This window comes from Saccopteryx leptura, chromosome 1 (assembly GCF_036850995.1).
Source record: "Saccopteryx leptura isolate mSacLep1 chromosome 1, mSacLep1_pri_phased_curated, whole genome shotgun sequence".
Classification (NCBI taxonomy): Eukaryota; Metazoa; Chordata; class Mammalia; order Chiroptera; family Emballonuridae; genus Saccopteryx; species Saccopteryx leptura.
Genome location: NC_089503.1, coordinates 30864109 through 30887021, shown reverse-complemented (window position 1 = coordinate 30887021; position 22913 = coordinate 30864109). Strand labels below are relative to the sequence as shown.

Below are 22913 nucleotides of genomic sequence, written 5' to 3'. Positions count from 1 at the left end.
ATTTACTTGTTCTTTATTTTAAATATTATATTTGTTTCCATTTTGTTTTTTTTACTTTAAAATAAGATATGTGCAGTGTGCATAGGGATTTGTTCATAGTTTTTTTTTATAGTCTGGCCCTCCAACGGTCTGAGGGACAGTGAACTGGCCCCCTGTGTAAAAAAGTTTGGGGACCCCTGATATATTCAAAGATGGTATTCTAAAAGAACTTTAAAGGTTTCATAGCTAAGGGAAGGCCATTATTCTTTGAAAGCTTCTATTTTCTTGCCAGTTTACAAACCTTTGTATTCTTATACTACTATCTTGGTTGGATTGAAATAGGCCAAAACTTGGAGCATTAATTAAGTCATTTTTTTAATCATGCAAAAATAAAATGCTATGAAAAAAACAGCAAATTCAATGTTAGTATAAATGGCACAGAATGGATGCAAGGGGGGAGGGAAGGGTACCAAGGCCAAAAGCATCCTAACTGGTTTGGGGGGAGGGTTGGAGTAAAGAAAGCTTTTATGAAGCAGGCACATATCAGATAAGGCTAGAATGATGGGCAGGATTTCAACAAGCATTTATTGAATGCCAACTATATGCCAGACATCATGCTAGGATATGGCACAAGGGTGAAAGAGAAGGCTAGGGGTGGTGGCAAAGAAAAAGAGGCTGAATTCCAGGCAGAGGGATCCACATGGGTATAATAACAGAAATCATGGAGAGCTTTCAGAAAACAACAAACGAACAGTCTGGCTTGGCTAGCACACAACATATTAGACAATAGAGAGCCTTGTAAGATAGGCTATAGCTAAATTTTAAAAATCACTCATAAAATGTATTGTGTACTTGCCCTACATTCCAGAATACAAAGATAAATAAGACATAATGTCGGAATCCATTCTCAATTTAACAAAGGAGAAAGACACAAAAGCAAATAAATGACTCTCCAAAACGCAGAGTCTAAGAATAATTTTAAAAGGACAAAAAGAAATTCTAAGAATATAATTTGAGGTTAATTCTCTTTGGAGGATCTGAGAAGGCTTCATGGAGGAAGAGGAAGTGGAATAAAGCCTTAAGGCATCAAAATATTAATGATGATGAGTATTTCCTAGGCCAAGAACAACATATGCTAACACTGTCTCTTGGAAATTAAGAGTGAAGACCAATTAATGAGAAGTCCTACTTTCTATGGACATCTCTAGCTTTATAAGTGCCTTTGGTTTTGATCTGATGAATTTAAAAACTAAAGCTTATATAGCTGAAATGAACATAGGTCATTTCATAGTCCTTGCTGAGAAAAACAAAATAATCCTTCCTTTTTTGTATGCATGCTTAAAATACCTTTCATAGCTCAGTGGGAGAACAAAATTCTTTACTAGCAGGATACCTAAGTGGAAATTAATAAACCACCTTCTGGATTGGCTTGTCATGAGTTGGGTTTTCTGAAGGACTCATGTTCCTTAGCTACAATGACCCAAGAATGAATAGATCAGATCCTAAAGTATAGAGAATTGCCATCTTAAAGTTATTTCTTAAATAACTCAAACTTATTATTGATATGGTAAGTATAGAAAAAAAATATGCTAAGAACAGTACTTAAATGACATAATTCAGGTAAAATTTTCTCATGTAGGAATGCTATATATTGATTCCGTTTAAGTTAAGGGTAGTCAACCTTTTTATACCTACTGCCCACTTTTGTATCTCTGTTAGTAGTAAAATTTTCTAACCGCCCACTGGTTCCACAGTAATGGTGATTTATAAAGTAGGGAAGTAACTTTACTTTATAAAATTTATAAAGCAGAGTTACAGCAAGTTAAAGCATATAATAATAATTACTCACCAAGTACTTTATGTCAGATTTTTGCTAAATTTGGCAGAATAAATCTTTATAAAACAACTTACTATAGTTAAATCTATCTTTTTATTTATACTTTGGTTGCTCTGCTACCGCCCACTATGAAAGCTGGAACACCCACTAGTGGGCAGTAGGGACCAGGTTGACTACCACTGGTTTAAGTGCTTAATTAATAGACTGTAAAGACTAATATTTGCCTTGACATTTGTAAAATAATTCATAGTTTTTAAAAACTTTTACAAATATCCACTCAGTTACCATGTATTGATTGAGAGTCTAATACATAAAATATCCACATTAATTATAACATATAATTCTAACCTTGTGTTGTAGGAAATGGTTCTCCGAGTCTACCTTTTCAAATTGGTCAGGAACCTGTTGACTGCTGGCATTAAAATTCATTGGAAATCTCTCACAAACTTCCCAACTAAGAAAAGTAAAACATTTGATTATTTTTATTAGAATAAAGTATATTTTATTATAATATTCTTTAATCTACTATAATAAAAATTTAGGTACTTTATAGTCTCCTAGTGAAAAATCAATGTATAGTTTAGTTCATAATCTTCTAAAACAAAATTATGTAAAGTGTTTTGGTATATATAATTGGGAAAAGGAAAGCTTTAAATTTTTACCTTGCAATTATTTATGACATCAAAAATTATCTTTATTTTTACAGAATCACTCATAGTTGAGGCCACCTTCAATGTTAAACTTATGTTTTAAATACAATGCACTATGAATGATAAAGGATGTTTTTATACTTATAATAGATGTGTTGAGCATTTTGGTTTGGTATTTTTAAGAATGCCTTAAAAGGCAGTACAGCCTAGTGGGTTCACTGAAGAACCACAGACTGGAGATGTTGGGTGTCATTCTTAATTCAGCCAAGTCAATTATTTTAAAAGTGAGCCAATCCTTACCCTAAAGAAAACTACTTGGTTCAACATTGATGTCATACCATAGACATACCATAGAGCATGTTGCTATTTAACAGAAAACAATTCTGGGGCTGGTAGTATTTTTTTTAATACTCTGAGAAATATAACCAAGAGTATAATTATTAAGATCTCACATGATCCACTTTAGAGTATAGAAATAAAATTCAAATGGAATCTAAATATTAAGTAAATTATCTTCAAATAACTTTGTGTTCAACAAGGGCAGTTTCATATTGTTATTCTTTTTTTTTTCTGTATTTTTCTGAAGCTGGAAACGGGGAGAGACCATCAGACAGACTCCCGCATGCGCCCGACCGGGATCCACCTGGCAGCCCACCAGGGGGCGACGCTCTGCCCACCAGGGGGCGATGCTCTGCCCCTCCGGGGGCGTCGCTCTGTTGCGACCAGAGCCACTCTAGTGCCTGGGGCAGAGGCCAAGGAGCCATCCCCAGCTCCCGGGCCATCTTTGCTCCAGTGGAGCCTCGGCTGCGGGAGGGGAAGAGAGAGACAGAGAGGAAGGAGAGGGGGAGGGGTGGAGAAACAGATGGGCGCTTCTCCTGTGTGCCCTGGCCGGGAATCGAACCCGGGACTTCTGCACGCCAGGCACACTCTACCACTGAGCCAACTGGCCAGGGCTATTCTTAAGGAGCTAGATCTAATTTGAATCTACTCAGTAAAACAATATTTATTATACCTGGCATGCAGAATTAAAAAGGGGCACATAAATTTAAAAAATAAACTCCTGGTTAAAAATTAAAGGTAAAAGGACTAGGGAATTAAACAACTTGGAGAGAGATTATTACACATGAAATAAATCTCATAAATGGAAATGCCTATAAAAAAAGAATGCTGATGAATTATTTTCTATCTATAAGGAAAAAGAGAACAAGACAAATCTTGACTGAAAAGTGACAGGCAGCCATTGGGAGATAGAGTTGTTTAAACAACTACCAACGAAGACCAAAGAATATGTCTTTGTAGACATATTTAGCAATAGGTTGACAGTAGACTGAGTGACCTCATCAGACTGCTTTTGGTTTTCTGGTTCTGCCCTCTATTTTAGTGTTTTTACTATATTTTAAGGAAAGTTGGAATTTGTTAAATTATAAAATACTAAAGCTAGATAGGCCCTTATAGATAGATCACATAATCCAACATTTCTACTTCAATGTCCAACATGGTAGCCACTAGCCACATATTCCTATTTAAATTAACATTCACCTAACTTAGAGAAAATTAAAAACTCAGTTCCTCAGTCACATTAGTCATATGTCAAATTCTAACAGTCATAAAGTAGGTTTTCATCATCACAGAAAGTTCTATTAGACAGTGCTGGATAGCAGTTAAAGCCTCAGTTAAGAAAGACAGTCTAGCCTGACCAGGCAGTGACGCAGTGGATAGAGCGACGGACTGGGATACTGAGGACCCAGGTTCGAGACCCCGAGGTTGTCAGTTTAAGCACAAGCTCATCTGGCTTGAGTAAAAAGCTCACCAGCTTGGACCCAAGGTCGCTGGCTCAAGCAAGGGATTACTCGGTCTGCTGAAGGCCCACGGTCAAGGCATATATGAGAAAGCAATCAATGAATAACTAAGGTGTGGCAATGAAAAACTGATGATTGATGCTTCTCATCTCTCTCTGTTCCTGTCTGTCTGTCCCTATCTATCCCTCTCTCTGACTCTCTGTCCCTGTAAAGAAGTAAAAATAAAAAAAATAAAAATAAAGAAAAAATAAAGAAAGACAGTCTAGCTTAGAATCCTAGCTCTCTCATGTACCAGTTGTGTGACTGGGAAAATTACTTTACACTTCTGTTCCTCAATTTCTGTGTCTATAAAATGGAGTAAAAATAGGATAACAGGTAATAACGTGATTAAATACTTGTTTTGAGAATTAAATAGGTTCTTCCCCAACTCATTTAGAATTGTGCTTGGGCTATGGTCATCACTCAGTAAATTCTGGGTTTATTATTTACAGATAAGATACTGACATTCACCCTGGCCAGTTGGCTCAGTGGTAGAGTGTCAGCCTGGCGTGTGGATGTCCTGGGTTCAATTCCCAGTCAGGGCACACAGAAAAAGTGCCCATCTACTTCTCCACTCCTTCCCTTCTCACTTCTCTCTCTCTTCTCCTCCCTTTCTGCAGCCATGATCAATCGGAGCAAGTTGGCCCCAGGTGCTGAGGATGGTTCCATGGCTTCTGCCTCAGGCACTACAAAAAAAATGGCTCCAATTGCAAAGGAGCAAGGGCCCCAGAGGAGCAGACCATTACCCCCTAACAGGCTTGCCAGGTGGATCCTGTTCAGGGCACATGTAGGAGTCTGTCTCTGCCTCCCCTCCTCTGAAAGAAAGAAAGAAAGAAAGAAAGAAAGAAAGAAAGAAAGAAAGAAAGAAAGAAAGAAAGAAGAAAGGAAAGAGAGAAAGAAAAGAAATGAAGGAAGGAAGGAAGGAAGAAAGGAAGGAAGGAAGGAAGGAAGGAAGGAAGGAAGGAAGGAAGGAAGGAAGGAAGGAAGGAAGAAAGAAAGAAAGAAAGAAAGAAAGAAAGAAAGAAAGAAAGAAAGAAAGAAAGAAAGAAAGAAAGAAAGAAAGAAAGAAAGAAAGAAACTGATACCCATCTGCTCCTGGACAGTCTTAAGCAGCATGGGGCCAGATTCCCAGATCCTTTAACTCCTGCTCTTCTCCTCAGTGTCCTACCAAGCTTCAAGCGCATTGCTTTGTTTTCCATTTATTGTCATCAAATGAGATCCTTAATGTAAACACTCATAGGAATAAGTATATTATTTACTCTTTTAATGATTCCATTCAAAACTATTAATTTAGGAACATCCAATAAAAACAGATTTTACACTTCAAATAAAATTATATCTGCAAAGCAGAAACTATAATCAGCTAATTACCCCATACAATTTTTTGAAACTCAAGGAAAGTTAATGATAAGTCTTTTAGGAACTAGCTCATTATATCATGAAATAAATCAATAAAATAAATAATTGTTTATGTAAGACGATTCAAAGACTATCTATTTGATTATGTTTCAATCCCTCACTCTGGGATACCTGAAATTAGGTGACTCAGATAACCTACTTGTTACATCCAGGAAGCAGAACAGCATTAGGATCCAAGAAGGGTTTATACACAATTGTAAGGCCACCTCTGACAAATGCAGTCACTTGGTCAAAGGCCAAACTCAAAACAGGGTTCAGTGGAGATCTGAAAATTTTTAAAAAGAATCAAAGTTATCTGAATAATTATGCAAACAGTGAAATAAGCACAAAGTAATAATAAAACATAAACTATCAGTGTCTAATAAAACCCAAAAATCCTAAAATGCACATTTTACTTTATTTGACTGATTTATAATATGCCCAAAATAGTCACAACACATGATATTATTTTAAATAATTTCAATAATAAAAGCAAAGTATTTAGTGTATACAATGTTCAGGTTTTAATAACTACATTATGTATAACTAAATGATGTTCATTTTAATGTATAACTACAATGTAATATAACAATAATAAATGTTGAACCTGATAATCAAATTAATCTTTAATATTTGACTAAAACACAACCATTTTTTAATGAGCTCACTAAATGTTATGCTGATTTGATTTTTTTAATATTACATACTGTTAGGTACATTGTTTTAGGTTAATTTAATTATTTGAAAATGAAAATCAAATAAAAAACATCTTAAATAAGAATGGCCATTATGTCAAATATGAACCATTTTTTTCTAAATTGGTGACAAAGACTCATTAATTGACTTTATAATTATAGTATTTTAATGATGACATCACTTGTGTAGTATTATCAAAAATATTTAAACTGAATCTAATCATGAGAAAACACTCAGACAAATCCAAAATATAGGGCACTCTACAAGTGATGAATTCTTTTTTTAAAAAAATCAATGTCCTAAAAAGCAAAACAGAAAGTGGGGGAATAGTCTAGATTAAAGAGAAATAAAGAAAAGAACTAACTGTATGTAATACATGAAGCTTCTTCGGATACCAGATTTCAAAAAGCTCCGAAGCACATTTTGGTGGGTTTGCATGTAACTTGAACACTAGATGATACTACATTATTGTTGACTGTGTTAGATGTTATAATGTGGTGATATAGAAGAATATCTTATTTTTCAGTTATGTAACCAGAAGCATTTAAGAGTAAAACTTCAATGATTGTCTGAAATTAATTTCTAACCATTCAAAAGAGAGCAAAGGGAGATAAAAGAGAGGTGAAATAAATGTGGCAAATTCTTTAAACTATTGAATCTAGGTGGAGGCGATATAGGTATTTGTTGTACTATTCTTTCAAGTTTTCTGTAGATTGAATATTTTTCACAATAAAAATATTGGGAGAAAAATAATGAAAGGACTCAAAATAAAAGCAGATACTAGCAATGCATCTTTTGTAAGTGAGTAACTTGAACCCCCTATATCAACACATATTAGGCAAGTTAAAACTATTCCCTGAAAATAAACATCATTTACTTAGCACATATTGCAGATTTTCTCAATTTATTTTTGACTGAATGGAAATAACTTTTTAGACATAAATTTTATAACTTCCAATTCTAGTGCTTCATACTGAATTTAAAACCAGAAAAGAATACATTATTTTATTAAAATAACAATAGTGTACAAACAGATATACACACTATGTATTCCTCTAGCTACAACCCTCAGTTGGTTTTGGAATATTTCAGATACTAACCATTCTATAAATGATTCCACAAATATGATCCAATTAACCAAAACCAAGTGTTTGATCTCATTAAAGTACAGTATTACAGCCAACATTAAAAACATCAAAATTAGTCAGTCACTGCTTTCACTTTCACAATAATATTTAAGAAGAAATTATTAGACACATGTTTTACTAAAGGCTTTCTTTGTAATAAAATTCACTGCTGGTTTTATCATGGAAAAACAATTCTCAGTGTAATTAAATTATATTTGACAATCTGCCATTGGAAATAAAACACCATTCCTTACAGATATTTGTATTCTCTAAATTTCACAGAATTAGAAATTATTAAGTACTTTCATTTTACTCTACTGAGACAGGTGAAACAGAATTTTGGAGTATGTTACCCACAACTAATCCTACAAACTTCTTTCAAAACCTTCACGGAGTAGATGTATGTCCGTGGCTCAAATTTTGACTATTAGAATATATAGCAAATCCAATTAGCTTCTAGTTCTATCTAGACTATTTTCATTATAATTATGATCAATTATAGTCTATAAACAAAATTATTTTCCTCTATGTCCTCTATTCTGTTCTACAGATAAATAAAGAGCTTAAAAGATTAGGAGTAGGCAGAAAAGTGTGTTTAAGTTTCCTGACAGGCGGTTTCAGAGTTCATCTGGATGGGTACTGTCAAAATATGCATATATTCCCAAGCTATTCCACACACAGCTCAGCCCCTCAGTGCCTGTAGACCGCAGCCTTTTTTCTTTTCCCAGAAACGCAAATAATTTTATGCAGGAATTTACCAATCTGCAAAAATTTACACAATGCTCAGCAATAACCGGTAATTACTGTGGGATAATCTAAGTCGCTTTTGAGGAATATAACGTTGATAGGCTAGAGTTTACCAGCTTTACCAGTTTATCTCTAGCTGTCCTGTCATTGGTGCTTAAGAGGTTAAGACTTTATTTGTGAAAACACAGAGAGATAGTGGGGAATCATGTTGTCTACAGCTTCATAAACCTTGCTTAAAATCCTTTTCAATTACCATCCATTTCTCCTTTAAAAAAGGACAAAAAAATAGAGGAGTGGAAGCAGGTCAGGGCAGCGTGCGACAATGACAGTGTGATGGGCTTGGGCCCCCCGTGGCGTTTCCATCTGCTATCATTAAGGTGACTACTCAGACATGAACAAATCCCACTTGCTGTGCTGACAGGCAGACTTCAAGAACTATGACAAGGCATTAAGACAGTAAAGTCAGAAAGAGAGAAGGAGAGAGAGAGAGAGAGAGAGAGAGAGAAAGAGAGAGGAGAGAAATGTCATATTCCACAAACAATACTGCCACACACACACACACACACACACACACACACACACACACACAAAAGGGCTCTAAACATTTCATTGGAATTCATAATTTTTTAAAATTTCTATCAAGTGTGCTACTTGGCTTCACAACTCTCCTTTTAAATTAGTTTGCCCCGAGCAAGCCTGAGGACAGACAGAGAATAAACACCTCGCTCCTACCTGCATGCTTTACCATAAGACACCCAGATTTTTTGCTCATTCTTCAGCAAAAGTGGATTCTTAATCTCTTGACCGTGCTCGTCGAAAGCGGGGCGGAAGAGAAACTGAGGCCCGGTGGGTTCACAGAAGATCCGTGAAGCCTCTGATGGATCCTGAGAAGTAACTGGTGGTGGGCGGGGGGCGGGGGGGGGGGGGGAGAGAACAATGAAGAAGAAGATAAAACAGAGAATGTGAACATCTGTAATAAACTGTCTCTACTCTGCAACAAAGGCGTCCAAACAAATGGTAATTAAATTCATATAGAATGTTAAAAGAAGTGTGAAATGACGGCAGTGTGCAGCTCGGGGTAAAGGAACAAAATGAGCACGGGCTTTTAACCAGCAGGGGGTGCCACAAGCTTGTGATTGAGCTCTGACCCTTTGGCACGGGGACTGAAAGCAGATGTGACAGTCTTACAGCAAGAGCGTTTAGCTTCTACACATGGTAACGGTCCTCTTTGATCAGGGTTATGCCTTTCTTGTCGGAGCTACACATTTTCTTAGGGTCTTTCCAGAGCACGTTCAAGTTTTACAGCCAGCAAGCTCCCCATCTGTCCCCAACTAACCGGAGATAACCAACGCTAGGATGATTCACCGCTTACACGCTTGCAAAAATACATACGACTCTCAGCCTAGGTTGGGCCGCTTAGAAGAACTCTTTCTGGGTGTATTTTAATTAACAGCCCTGAGAAAGCTTTTGAGCCACTTCAAGAAGAGACATTTTCTAGTCGGGAATAAGATATAATTGAAGTGCGAAGTGTGACATGCTGTCATTTCATATTTTAAATACTAGCCCTGTCCGTGTTTGCTTCTATCTTACCTTTCAGGTTTCTGAATTAACACAATATTTCTAAGTCAAGGCATGTGTCAGATGAAGCTAAAGCCCCCCGAACTGCGCTGCATATGGAATTTTAAAAGACTTTTTCATTGTTTTCAGTCATCGCTGTTTGAGCGTCCGGGCCTCTCTCCTGCTCGGTGCCCCGCCCTTTCCAGCACTTTGCTCCCGCCCAGCCCGCTGTCATAGGCTTCCTTTTCTTCTCCCCCTTGTCAGTTCTCATGTCTCTCAATTTCTTGTGACTCTGTCATCCCGGCAGGGATGTGGATTCAGCTGTGGCCTCTCCTGGCTTACTTAGCTCTGCTCAGCGTGCCCCCTGTGCTCCTTGTATTAATTTTCATTGAAAGAGAACCGAGAAGAGCTAAAGGCGGAGGCTCCAAGGAAAGAAGGGAACGTTGCAGCCATCTCACATGTGCCGGTTTCCCCCCTATTGGCTCTAAACTCTTGACCAAGTAGAACATTTTCTTTGACCAGCAATTACATTTGTAGAACACCTAAGAATTAGGCTTCGTTCTCATGAGAGATAAACAATCGTATCTCCAACTTTTTTTTAGCTCTACACTGTTTTCAAACGTTGTATGGTGACCAGATTTCTAGCCTTGAGCATCAGAAAGGATGAAAACAATAACTCATTTTTCATTTCATTCAGGTTCGTTTTTCTCATCCAGCATAACCAAGTCCTTGGGATTAAAAATAACAACTACTATTTTCTTTAGGAATGTAATAGGCAACAACAGTGTTAGAATAGTAAAAATCTGCATTAAAAAAATAATAATAAGGAACCAGCCTGACCTGTGGCAGCACATTGGATGAAACATCAACCTGGAACACTGAGGTCGCCGGCTCAAAACCCTAGGCTTGTCTGGTCAAGGCACATATGGGAGTTGATGCTTCCTGCTCCTTCCCCCCACCATTTTCTTTCTCTCTCTTTCTCTCTCTCTCTCTTTCAAAATGAATAAACAAAAATCTAAATATGGGGAGATGATGTCAGCGTAATGGCGCGGTAGGAAGCGATACCGATAAATCTCCACCAAAACTCAACAAGATCTTCAACCAGAAACAGAAAAACCTATCCTTGGAGCCTCCAGATGTTTTTCAATACACCCAAAGGTATGGTCGAGCGAAAAATTGGCTAAATATATAATCAAACCCCGAAGGAAATAGGGAGTAAGAAATGCTCCGCCTTCCTCACTAACCTTAACAGGGCAGCTTTCACTGGGAACTGAGAATATAGAAACTAAGGTGGGCAAAGGGGGTGAATAGATCCAGGCCGTGGCACAAATGGCCGAACCAGGCTGTGGCACGGAGTTCCAAGCCGAGGAAAAACTGTTCCTGTGGCAACCCAGGCAATACAAGCTAACACTCGCGCCAAACCCAGACAAAGAAAGACAAGTGGGGCAGCCATTTTCCCCGATCTCCTGGTCGGCGTGCGCAGATAGTGGGCGAGAGAGTCCTCCGACTGCCTCAGCAGTGGGCGCTCGTGTTATCTCACAGAGAGGCAGAGTCAGAGCCTTTGTGTGGGCTGAAAGCGGAATCTCCGGGCCGCCCCAGCGCCCTGAGGGAGCTGCGCATGGGGAGGGAGCAAGAGCCGATTCCAACGCTGCAACTTTTCTGTGTGGGAGGGGGATTCACTCAGAGGGTGAGGCGGCCGGCCTGATATCCTGGTCTGCGTGCAAGGAGAGAGGGCAAGAGATTCCTCCCAGCACCTCAGGAGTGGGAGCCCGTGTTATCCCACAGAGGGGCAGAGTCAGGGGCCTTTGTGTGGGCCAAAAGCGGAATCTTGAGCCGCCCCAGTGCCCTGAGGGAGCCGCGCACGGGTAGGGAGCGAGAGCCAATTCCAACGCTGCAACTTTTCCGTGCGGGAGGGGGTTTCACTCAGAGGGTGAGACTTCCGGCCTGATATCCTGGTCTGCGCGCGCAGATAGTGAGCGAGAATTTCCTCCAAGCGCCCCAGGAGTGGGTGCCCACCCGTGTTACCGGACAGAGTGGCAGAGCCAGAGGTCTTTGATTGAGCGGAAGCCCCACCTGATTATGCTAGCAGCTCTGACTGACTGAGCCTTACCCAGAGCCCTGTGCTGAGTGGGAATAGAGTGGGGAGTGGCCAGCTCTTTGAGCCTCTAACTATCCAGGCAGAGGCAGCAGCAACCCCATAACTGGATTATCAGGCTACTAATTGAGGAAGGAAAGACTAGGAGAGAGGCTCCAGGAACACGGACTCTCTCACTGTCAGAGCCTATAAATGCTAATGAGCCTCGACTGCCAACGAGACTGAAGCACAATACATGAGATCACCATAGAGACTTATCAACTGCAAACCTCTACCTGAGCGTGCCAAAGGGGTAGAACCCGGGGTACAGAGTCACCAACCAGGAAGAGGGAGAGAAAAGAAAAAGCAAGAAGATAACCTCTCAAAATCAAGAATAATCTGCAGACTTTATAACCTATCCCATTTTATTATATTTGTTCGTTTCTTTCTCTTATCTTCATTCTTGATTTTTTTTTCTTTTTTTCCTCCTCCAATTTGGTCGTTTAACTCTCTGCCGGTCTTACTCTCTCCTCTCCTTGAACTACACTACCCATAAGTGTTACATCTCCCATTATCTTTTCTTTCCTCTTACTTTCCCTCTATGAGGGTTGCACTCCAAAACCCTTAACTCTCTCTCTCTCCTCTTCTTTCTTTTTTCTTCTTTTAGTAGTACCCTCTTTTTTTCTCTCTCTCTCTCTCTTTCTTTTCTCCCTCTATATTAGTTTCTTCCTTTCTCCTTTACATCTCCTCTCATTCAAACCTCAATAACAAACAAAGTATCTTATCTGGGACTCAAACTTATGTTTGTGGCATTTTGGGGGGTTTTTACTTCACCTTTTTAACTCACTAGCAGTGCTCCCATCCCTGGCTCTCCATTTTATCTAGTTCTTGTTCCACTAAATACAATAGTAATTTTTTAATTCCCCCCCCCCCATTTTCCTGTTTCCCTCTTATTCCTCTCATCATAACTCTTAGTCAACCAACACCTAAAAGCAAATCATTTTATTCTTGACCCAAATTTTTTCCTTACTTGCTTTTTGTGGGTCCATACCGCCTTTTTTTTCTGGGTTTTTTTTTTTTTTTTGCCCCTTTATTACTTCTCCCCAATTCAGGCCCTCCAGTACAGGCATTGTTTGTTCTATTTAGTACAATATAACTCACAGTTCACCACAAGATTTTCTCAAGAAAGAGGGGAGAGGAGAGGAGAGAAAAAAAAGAGGGGGGGGATAATTTCCTTTTTCTTTAATTTTTTATTTTATTTTATTTTTCTTTATTTAATTATTTTTTTAAATTCTTCGATTTTTTATTTTTATTTTTTTAACTTTTTATTCTTTATTAAATCTCATTAATATTATCAACAAAACCACCCTCAGATGCCATTAAGGAAGAGAAAATCAAATATCATGGATACAAAAGAAAGAGAGGTAACACAGATAGATGAGGAAAAATCTATGGAGAAAAAATTTAATATATTGGAAACCTTGGAGCTAAATGACAGAGAATTTAAAATAGAAATCCTAAAAATACTCAGAGATATACAAGAAAACACAGAAAGGCAATTTAGGGAGCTCAGAAAACAACTCAATGAACACAAAGAATATATTACCAAGGAAATTGAAACTATAAAAACAAATCAAACAGAGATGAAAAACTCAATTCATGAGCTGAAAAACGAGGTAACAAGCTTAGCTAATAGAACAGGCCAGATAGAAGGTAGGATTAGTGAAATAGAAGACAAGCAATTTGAGGCACAACAGAGAGAAGAAGAAAGAGACTCAAAAATTTAAAAAAATGAGATAGCTCTACAGGAATTATCTGACTCCATCAAAAAGAATAACATAAGAATAATAGGTATATCAGAGGGAGAAGAGAGAGAAAATGGAATGGAGAACATACTCAAAAAAATAATAGATGAGAACTTCCCAAGCCTGTGGAAAGAACTAAAGCCTCATATTCAAAAAGCAAACAGAACTCCGAGTTTTCTTAACCCCAACAAACCTACTCCAAGGCACATCATAATGAAATTGGCACAAACCAACAGCAAAGAAAAAGTTCTCAAGGCAGCCAGGGAAAAGAAGAATACAACATATAAAGGAAGGCCCATTAGATTATCATCAGATTTCTCAACAGAAACTCTACAAGCTAGGAGAGAGTGGACCCCAATATTTAAAGTCCTGAAAGAGAGGAACTTTCAGCCATGAATACTATACCCATCAAAGCTATCCTTCAAATATGAAGGAGAAATAAAAACATTCACAGATACAGAAAAGATGAGGGAATTTATCATCAGAAAACCTCCACTCCAGGAATTACTAAAGGGGGTTCTCCAATCAGATACAAAGAACAAAAAGAAAACAAAGCCACAAGTAAAAGTTCCAAGAAGAACACAATAAAACCAAATTTAAACTGTGACAACAACAAAAAGAAAGGGGGGGAGAAGATGGAGATTAACAGTAACAAAGGACAATGGAGTGCAAAAGTACTCACAAAATAGTGCACTACAATGAACAGGGTAGGAACCCTTTTCATTACTTAAAGGTAACCACCATTGAAAAAACCACCACAGAAGCACATGATTTAAAAAAGATAGCAACAGAGGAAAGATGTATGGAATACAACCAAATAAAAACAAAAGATAGAAAGATGAAAGAGAAGGATCAAACAAGACACAAAACTAACAGAAAGCAATCTATAAAATGGCAATAGGGAACTCACAAGTGTCAATAATTACACTAAATGTAAATGGATTAAACTCACCAATAAAAAGGCACAAAGTAGCAGAATAGATTAAAAAAGAAAATCCAACTGTATGCTGCCTACAAGAAACTCATCTAAGTAACAAGGATAAAAACAAATTCAAACTGAAAGGCTGGAAAACAATACTCCAAGCAAATAACATCCAAAAAAAAGCAGGGGTAGCAATACTCATATCTGATAATGTTGATTACAAGACAGCAAAAGTACTCAGAGACAAAAATGGCCATTTCATAATGGCTAAGGGGACACTGAATCAAGAAGACATAACAATTCTTAATATATATGCACCAAACCAAGGAGCAACAAAATATTTAAGACAGCTACTTATTGACCTTAAAACAAAAACTGACAAAAGTACAATCATACTTGGATACCTCAATACACTGCTGACGTCGCTAGATCGGTCATCCAAACAGAGAATCAACAAAGATATAGTGGCCTTAAACAAAACACTAGAGCACCTGGATATGATAGACATCTACAGGACATTTCATCCCAAAGTGACTGAGTATACATTTTTCTCCAGTGTACATGGATCATTCTCAAGAATTGACCATATGTTGGGACACAAAAACAACATCAGCAAATTCAGAAAAATCGAAGTTGTACCAAGCATATTTTCTGATCATAAAGCCTTGAAACTAGAATTCAACTGCAAAAAAGAGGGAAAAAATCCCACAAAAATGTGGAAACTAAACAACATACTTTTAAAAAATGAATGGGTCAAAGAAGAAATAAGTGCAGAGATCAAAAGATATATACAGACAAATGAAAATGACAATACAACATATCAGAATCTATGGGATGCAGCAAAAGCAGTGATAAGAGGGAAGTTCATATCACTTTAGGCATATATGAACAAACAAGAGAGAGCCCAAGTGAACCACTTAACTTCACACCTTAAGGAACTAGAAAAAGAAGAACAAAGACAAACCAAAACCAGCCGAAGAAAGGAGATAATAAAAATCAGAGCAGAAATAAATGAAATAGAGAACAGAAAAACTATAGAAAAAATTAATAGAACAAGGAGCTGGTTCTTTGAAAAGATCAACAAAATTGACAAACCCTTGGCAAGACTTACCAAGGAAAAAAGAGAAAGAACTCATATAAACAAAATCCAAAATGAAAGAGGAGAAATCACCACGGACACCGTAGATATACAAAGAATTATTATAGAATACTATGAAAAACTTTATGCCACTAAATTCAACAACCTAGAAGAAATGGATGAATTCTTAGAACAATACAATCTTCCTAGACTGAGTCAAGAAGAAGCAGAAAGCCTAAACAGACCTATTAGTAGAGAAGAAATAGAAAAAACCATTAAAAACCTCCGCCAAAATAAAAGTCCAGGCCCAGACGGCTATACCAGTGAATTTTATCAAACATCAAGTGGGATTCATCCCAGAATCTCAAGGATGGTTCAACATATGTAAAACAGTTAACGTAAAACACCATATCAACAAAACAAAGAACAAAAACCACATGATCTTACCAATAGACGCAGAAAAGGCTTTTGATAAAATATAACACAATTTTATGTTTAAGACTCTCAACAAAATGGGTATAGAAGGAAAATATCTCAACATGATAAAAGCCATATATGATAAATCATCAGCTAACATCATATTAAATGGCACAAAACTGAAGTCTTTCCCCCTTAAATCAGGATCAAGACAGGGTTGTCCACTCTCTCCACTCTTATTTAATGTGGTACTAGAGGTTCCAGCCAGAGCAATCAGACAAGACAAAGAAATAAAAGGCATCCATATCGGAAAAGAAGAAGTAAAGGTATCACTTTTTGCAGATGATATGATCCTATACATCGAAAACCCCAAAGAATCCACAAAAAGACTACTAGAAACAATAAGTCAATACAGTAAGGTCGCAGGATACAAAATTAACATACAGAAGTCAATAGCCTTTCTATATGCCAACAATGAAACATTTGAGAACGAACTCAAAAGAATAATCCCCTTCACGATTGCAACAAAAAAAATAAAATACCTAGGAATAAACATAACAAAAAATGTAAAGGACTTATATAATGAAAACTATAAACCATTGTTAAGGGAAATCGAAAAAGATATAATGAGATGGAAGAATATTCCTTGTTCTTGGTTAGGAAGAATAAATATAATCAAGATGGCCATATTACCCAAACCAATATACAAATTTAATGCAATTCCCATCAAAATTCCAATGACATTTTTTAAAGAAATGGAACAAAAAATCATCAGATTTATATGGAACTATAAAAAACCCCGAATAGCCAAAGCAATCCTAAAGAAAAAGAATGAAGCTGGGGGCATTACAATACCTGACTTCAAACTCTATTATAGGGCCACGACAATCAAAACAGCATGGTATTGGCAGAAAAATAGACACTCAGACCAATGGAACAGAATAGAAAACCCAGAAATAATACCACATATATATAGTCAAATAATTTTTGATAAAGGGGCCAACAACACACAATGGAGAAAAGAAAGCCTCTTCAATAAATGGTGCTGGGAAAACTGGAAAGCCACATGCAAAAGAATAAAACTGGACTACAGTCTGTCCCCCTGTACTAAAATTAACTCAAAATGGATCAAAGATCTAAACATAAGACCTGAAACAATTAAGTACATAGAAGAAGACATAGGTACTCAACTCATGGACCTGGGTTTTAAAGAGCATTTTATGAATTTGACTCCAATGGCAAGAGAAGTGAAGGCAAAAATTAATGAATGGGACTACATCAGACTAAGAAGCTTTTGTTCAGCATGAGAAACTGATAACAAAATAAACAGACAGCCAACTAAATGGGAAATGATATTTTCAAACAGCAGCTCAGATAAGGGCCTAATATCCAAAATAAACAAAGAACTCATAAAACTCAACAACAAACAAACAAACAATCCAATAAAAAAATGGGAAGAGGACATGAACAGACACTTCTCCCAGAAAGAAATACAAATGGCCAACAGATATATGAAAAGATGCTCATCTTCTTTAGTTATTAGAGAAATGCAAATCAAAACTGCAATGAGATACCACCTCACGCCTGTTAGATTAGCTATTATTAACAAGACAGGTAATAGCAAATGTTGGAGAGGCTGTGGAGAAAAAGGAACCCTCATCCACTGTTGGTGGGAATGTAAAGTAGTACAACCATTATGGAAGAAAGTATGGTGGTTCCTCAAAAAACTGAAAATAGAACTACCTTATGACCCAGCAATCCCTCTACTGGGTATATACCCCCAAAACTCAGAAACATTGATACGCAAAGACACATGCAGCCCCATGTTCATTGCAGCATTGTTCACAGTGGCCAGGACATGGAAACAACCAAAAAGCCCATCAATAGATGACTGGATAAAGAAGATGTGGCACATATACACTATGGGATACTACTCAGCCATAAGAAATGATGACATCGGATCATTTACAGTAAAATGGTGGGATCTTGATAACATTATACGAAGTGAAATAAGTAAATCAGAAAAAACTAGGAACTGCATTATTCCATACGTAGGTGGGACATAATAGTGAGACTAAGAGACATTAATAAGAGTGTGGTGGTTATGGGGGAAGGGGGGAGAGGGAGAGGGAAAGGGGGAGGGGGAGGGGCACAAAGAAAACTAGATGGAAGGTGACAGAGGACAATCTGACTTTGGGTGATGGGTATGCAACATAATTGAATGACAAGATAACCTGGACATGTTATCTTTGAATATATGTATCCTGATTTATTGATGTCACCCCATTAAAAAAATAAAATTATAATAAAAAGACAAACCAAAAAAACCAAAAAAAAATCTAAATATATATAGGAACTATAGACATGTTTTGAAAATCTGTACGTTGTATTCACAAAACCCTACGTTTACTTTTGTGTTTACCTCAGCCATTGAGCTTGTTTTTTGCAACTGTGCTATTATTTTGGAAACACACGTAATGCTGCTCATTTTTTAAATCACAGTGATTTTGCTTTACAGGCATCACCTCTCTTGTAAAAGTGAAAGATATAAAAGATACACGACCTAGTCCAGCAGAGCAATGTGCACACAAAGAACAGGAGTGGTGGAGCAGGGAGCAGTGTGCACACTGAGCACTTAACCAAATCACTCTCACAGGACATGCATTGCAATCTCTGTTTTCTCAACTTAGTGACAGACTGCCTCTAGGTGTTCAAAGGTGAAGGTTCAACAACATCTGGGAGGTAAAGGTCTCCATGCCTTCCATTTCTAGGTCATTGGTTAGGGCTCAGATATGGTGACCAAAAAATGTGATCATCTTCACCCATTTATCTTTAAAGCTATCATCACCAGGACTTCTCGGGATCAGAATGTGTTCAGGGACCTGAGAAGAATGTGAAACACTTGAGGCGAGTGACTGAGATGATATGCACCAAGGGAACAGATATCCCTGGGTATCATAAGACCTTTATAATGCTCCTGACTGAAGCGTGCCTCCCCCAGATTAACTTGCATATAGAAGCAAAGAATAGTCCATTTCAGCTTGCCGTAAGCCAACACAAAAACTTTCTACAGAGTAATGTCTTTCTGTGTAAAATAGTGTAAGTGCCATCTTGAATTTTAATGTGAACCAAAGAGTAAAATATCCTAATGTAAAAATGAGAAGACAAGTAGATCATTCTGGGAAGACTTCTGTATCATGGTGTCTCACAGTCAGGGATATAATGGTGAAAAGGAAACCAGCCAAGGCTCTTGAGCCTTCTCTCTCTGATCAACCAAGGTAGTATTTCCCATCTCTTCTGGGCCTAACTAATGATCAGATAAGAGTCTCCTAATTCTATGCAACTTTTGTGACCGACTGGAAAGGCCAGGTAACAGGTGCCACCAGGGAGAGGTAAGTCTAAGTGTACGGACCTGAAGAGGGGGAAGAAAGGAGCAGGTTTCTAAATGAAAGCTGTGCAACAGAGCCCCCAACACTGGTTTGTGTTGGGACGCATAACCCCAATTTGTAAACAGCGGGGTGCATTCAGAGTCTTTTCATACAAGACAAAGACCCAAAATAAAGACCCTGAACACATTGATTCTGCCTGAGAAACATCCCAATTGTCTGGAAAATAGGCAAAGGTAAGAGTGTCTAAGAAACACTAACGAGACTTGCTCCCAGTGAGTGTGGGAGAAGAGCAAAGCTGCATGCCAGCGGCTCTGGGTCTAGACCTTGGAAATACCCAGGACCCAGAACAGACCCGCCACTGCATATCATGTCACTTCTTTGCAAAGTATTAACAAGAGGGCAATCCTGGAATCCAAAGTAGACAGATTTCCTAATACAAGCATAATGAAGGTTCAGAAGCTATTCAGTAAGAGACTGGAGTTAATATACTAAAACTGAGGGCCTGAGGAACTAAAGTCAATCTATCAATATATAGAGGGCAGCCAATGATTGATCTTTTCTAAATAACTTTAAAGATGTAATGATCTAAATTAACTACAAGTATCTTGAAGGTCACTTAGAGTCATAAATATACGGTCAGTAAACTCACTTTTTCCATCATGCCGCCAGTTTGGTTTGGCCTGTAAGACCCGAGATCTTTTTTGCTGACATAAATAGAGATTTCTCCAGTGTCTTTACCAGTTTCAAATATCTGAAAAACAAGCGTATTCAAAATTAAATGCATGCAAAAAAAAAAAATTAAATGCATGCACAAACACATATGTACACATATGCATACATATATATACAAACACAAATAGTCCCGGCTTTGCACAGTGGGGAGTCTCCTGCAAGCCATGCATATGAAATCAAGGCCCTCCTGTAGAAACACGTGCACATAACTTGCAATGAAAATCAACAGGATGAAAATAGCATAGGGAAAGTCCCTTGTTTCTCCTTGTGGTTTCCATTTCTTTACACTGACCAGCATTCCCCACAATCTTAAAAGAGATGGAAATGGACATTAACAGGGGAATCACTGATGACACTGGGTGCTTCAGTGTGGCAAGCATCGGAGAAAGGTCAGCTAGTGACCAACTAACTAGCTCATTTCGTTCTTCTTGAAAAACACAAAATATGTGAGGAATGGTTGATTTCTATGTAAAATATATATCAGTGTACAGGTTGTCTTTTGAGTCACTAAAAGGAAATTCAACTTGACATGTTTATTGCATAACAGTATGACAAAAGCCATCCATTTTAACTGCATGTATGCAACAAGTGGTTGAGAAACGAGATAAAATTCATAACGTTGCATTATGCAATAGTCGCTGAAAAACAAATGCTCACAGACATTCTGGTCAAAAGCATCCAAATAAACCAGTCTCATCCAGCAATATATGAAAAAAATCATACACCATGATCAAGTGGGATTTATTCTGGGAGGCAAGCTGGTACAATATTTGCAAATCACACAATGTGATTCATCACATAAACAAAAGGAAGGAGAAAAACCATATGATAATTTCAATAGATGCAGAAAAAGCATTTGATAAAATCCAGCACCCATTCATGATTAAAACTCTGAGCAAAGGGGGAATACAGGGAACATATCTCAACATGATAAAGGCCATCTATGACAAACCCACAGTCAACATCATACTCAATGGGCAAAAACTAAAAGCAATCCCCTTAAGATCAAGAACAAGGCAGGGGTGCCCCCTTTCACCACTCTTATTCAACATAGACCTGGAAGTCCTAGCCACAGCAATCAGACAAGAAGAAGAAATGAAAGGCATCCAAATTGGAAAAGAAGAAGTAAAACTATCATTATTTGCAGATGATATGATATTGTATATAGAAAACCCTAAAGCAGGGGTCCCCAAATTTTTACACAGGGGGCCAGTTCACTGTCCCTCAGACCATTGGAGGGCCGGACTATAAAAAAAACTATGAACAAATCCCTATGCACACTGCACATATCTTATTTTAAAGTAAAAAAGAAATGGGAACAAATACAATATTTAAAATAAAGAACAAGTAAATTAAAATCAACAAACTGACCAGTATGTCAATGAGAACTATGCTCTTCTCATTGACCACCAATGAAAGAGGTGCCCCTTCTGGAAGTGCGGTGGGAGCTGGATAAATGGCCTCAGGGGCCTGCAGGCTGTAGTTTGTGGACCCCTGCCCTAAAGTCTCAGTCAAAAAACTACTGGACCTTAGTCAAAAAACTACTGGACCTCTAAGCAAGGTGGGAGGATATAAAATTAATATTCAGAAATCAGAGGTATTTTTATATACCAACAATGAACTGTCAGAAAGAGAAATTAAGGAAACAATCCCCTTCACTATTGCAACCAAAAAAATAAAGTACCTAGGAGTAAATTTAACCAAGAAGATTAAAGACTTGTACTCAGAAAATTATAAAACATTGATAAAAGAAATCAAGGAAGATACAAACAAGTGGAAGCATATATCATGCTCATGGTTAGGAAGAATAAACATCATATAAATGTCTATATTACCCAAAGCAATTTATAAATTCAATGAAATATCAATTAAATTACCAATGACATACTTCAAAAATATAGAACACATATTCCAAAAATTTATATGGAATTAAAAAGAATACAAATAGCCTCAGCAATCTTAAAAAGGAAGAATAAAGCGGGAAGTATTACACTTCCCGATATCAAGTTATACTACAAGGCCATTGTACTCAAAACAGCCTGGTACTGGCATAAGAACAGGCATATAGATCAATGGAACAGAACAGAGAACCCAGAAATAAACCCACAGCTTTATGAGCAAGTGATATTTGACAAAGGAGGTAAGAGCATACAATGGAGTAAAGACAGCCTCTTTAATAAATGGTGTTGGGAAAATTGGACATCTACCTGCAAAAAAAATGAAACTAGACCACCAACTTACACCATTCACAAAAATTAACTCAAAATGGATAAAAGACTTAAATGTAAGCCGTGAAACCATAAGCATCTTAGAAGAAAACAGAGGCAGTAAGCTCTCCGACATCTCTCGCAGTGATATATTTGCTGATTTATCTCCACGGGCAAGTGAAATAAAAGACAGGATAAACAAATGGGACTATATCAAACTAAAAAGCTTCTGCACAGCTAAAGACAATAAGAACAGTACTTTGAGACTGTTTTATTTTATTTTTTTTATTGTTGTTAGCACTATTTTAAATTAATTTTAATGGGGTGACATTGATAAACCAGATAGAAGGTGACGGAAGACAATTTGACTTTGGGTGATGGGTATGCAACATAATCAAGTGTCAAAATAACCTGAAGATGTTTTCTCTGAACATATGTACCCTGATTTATCAATGTCACC

At 37.5% G+C, this 22913-nt stretch overlaps 1 protein-coding gene across 1 annotated transcript in view; it reads right to left on the bottom strand.

Moving 5' to 3' along the window:
- Positions 1-22913, bottom strand: part of DCDC1 (doublecortin domain containing 1) — a 394396-nt gene that overhangs the window by 194632 nt on the left and 176851 nt on the right. Inside the window, 5 exon segments of the mRNA XM_066360544.1 lie at positions 2165-2270; positions 5863-5988; positions 9005-9095; positions 9098-9167; positions 20164-20265. Of these exon segments, the coding sequence (XP_066216641.1) occupies positions 2165-2270; positions 5863-5988; positions 9005-9095; positions 9098-9167; positions 20164-20265 (495 nt within the window).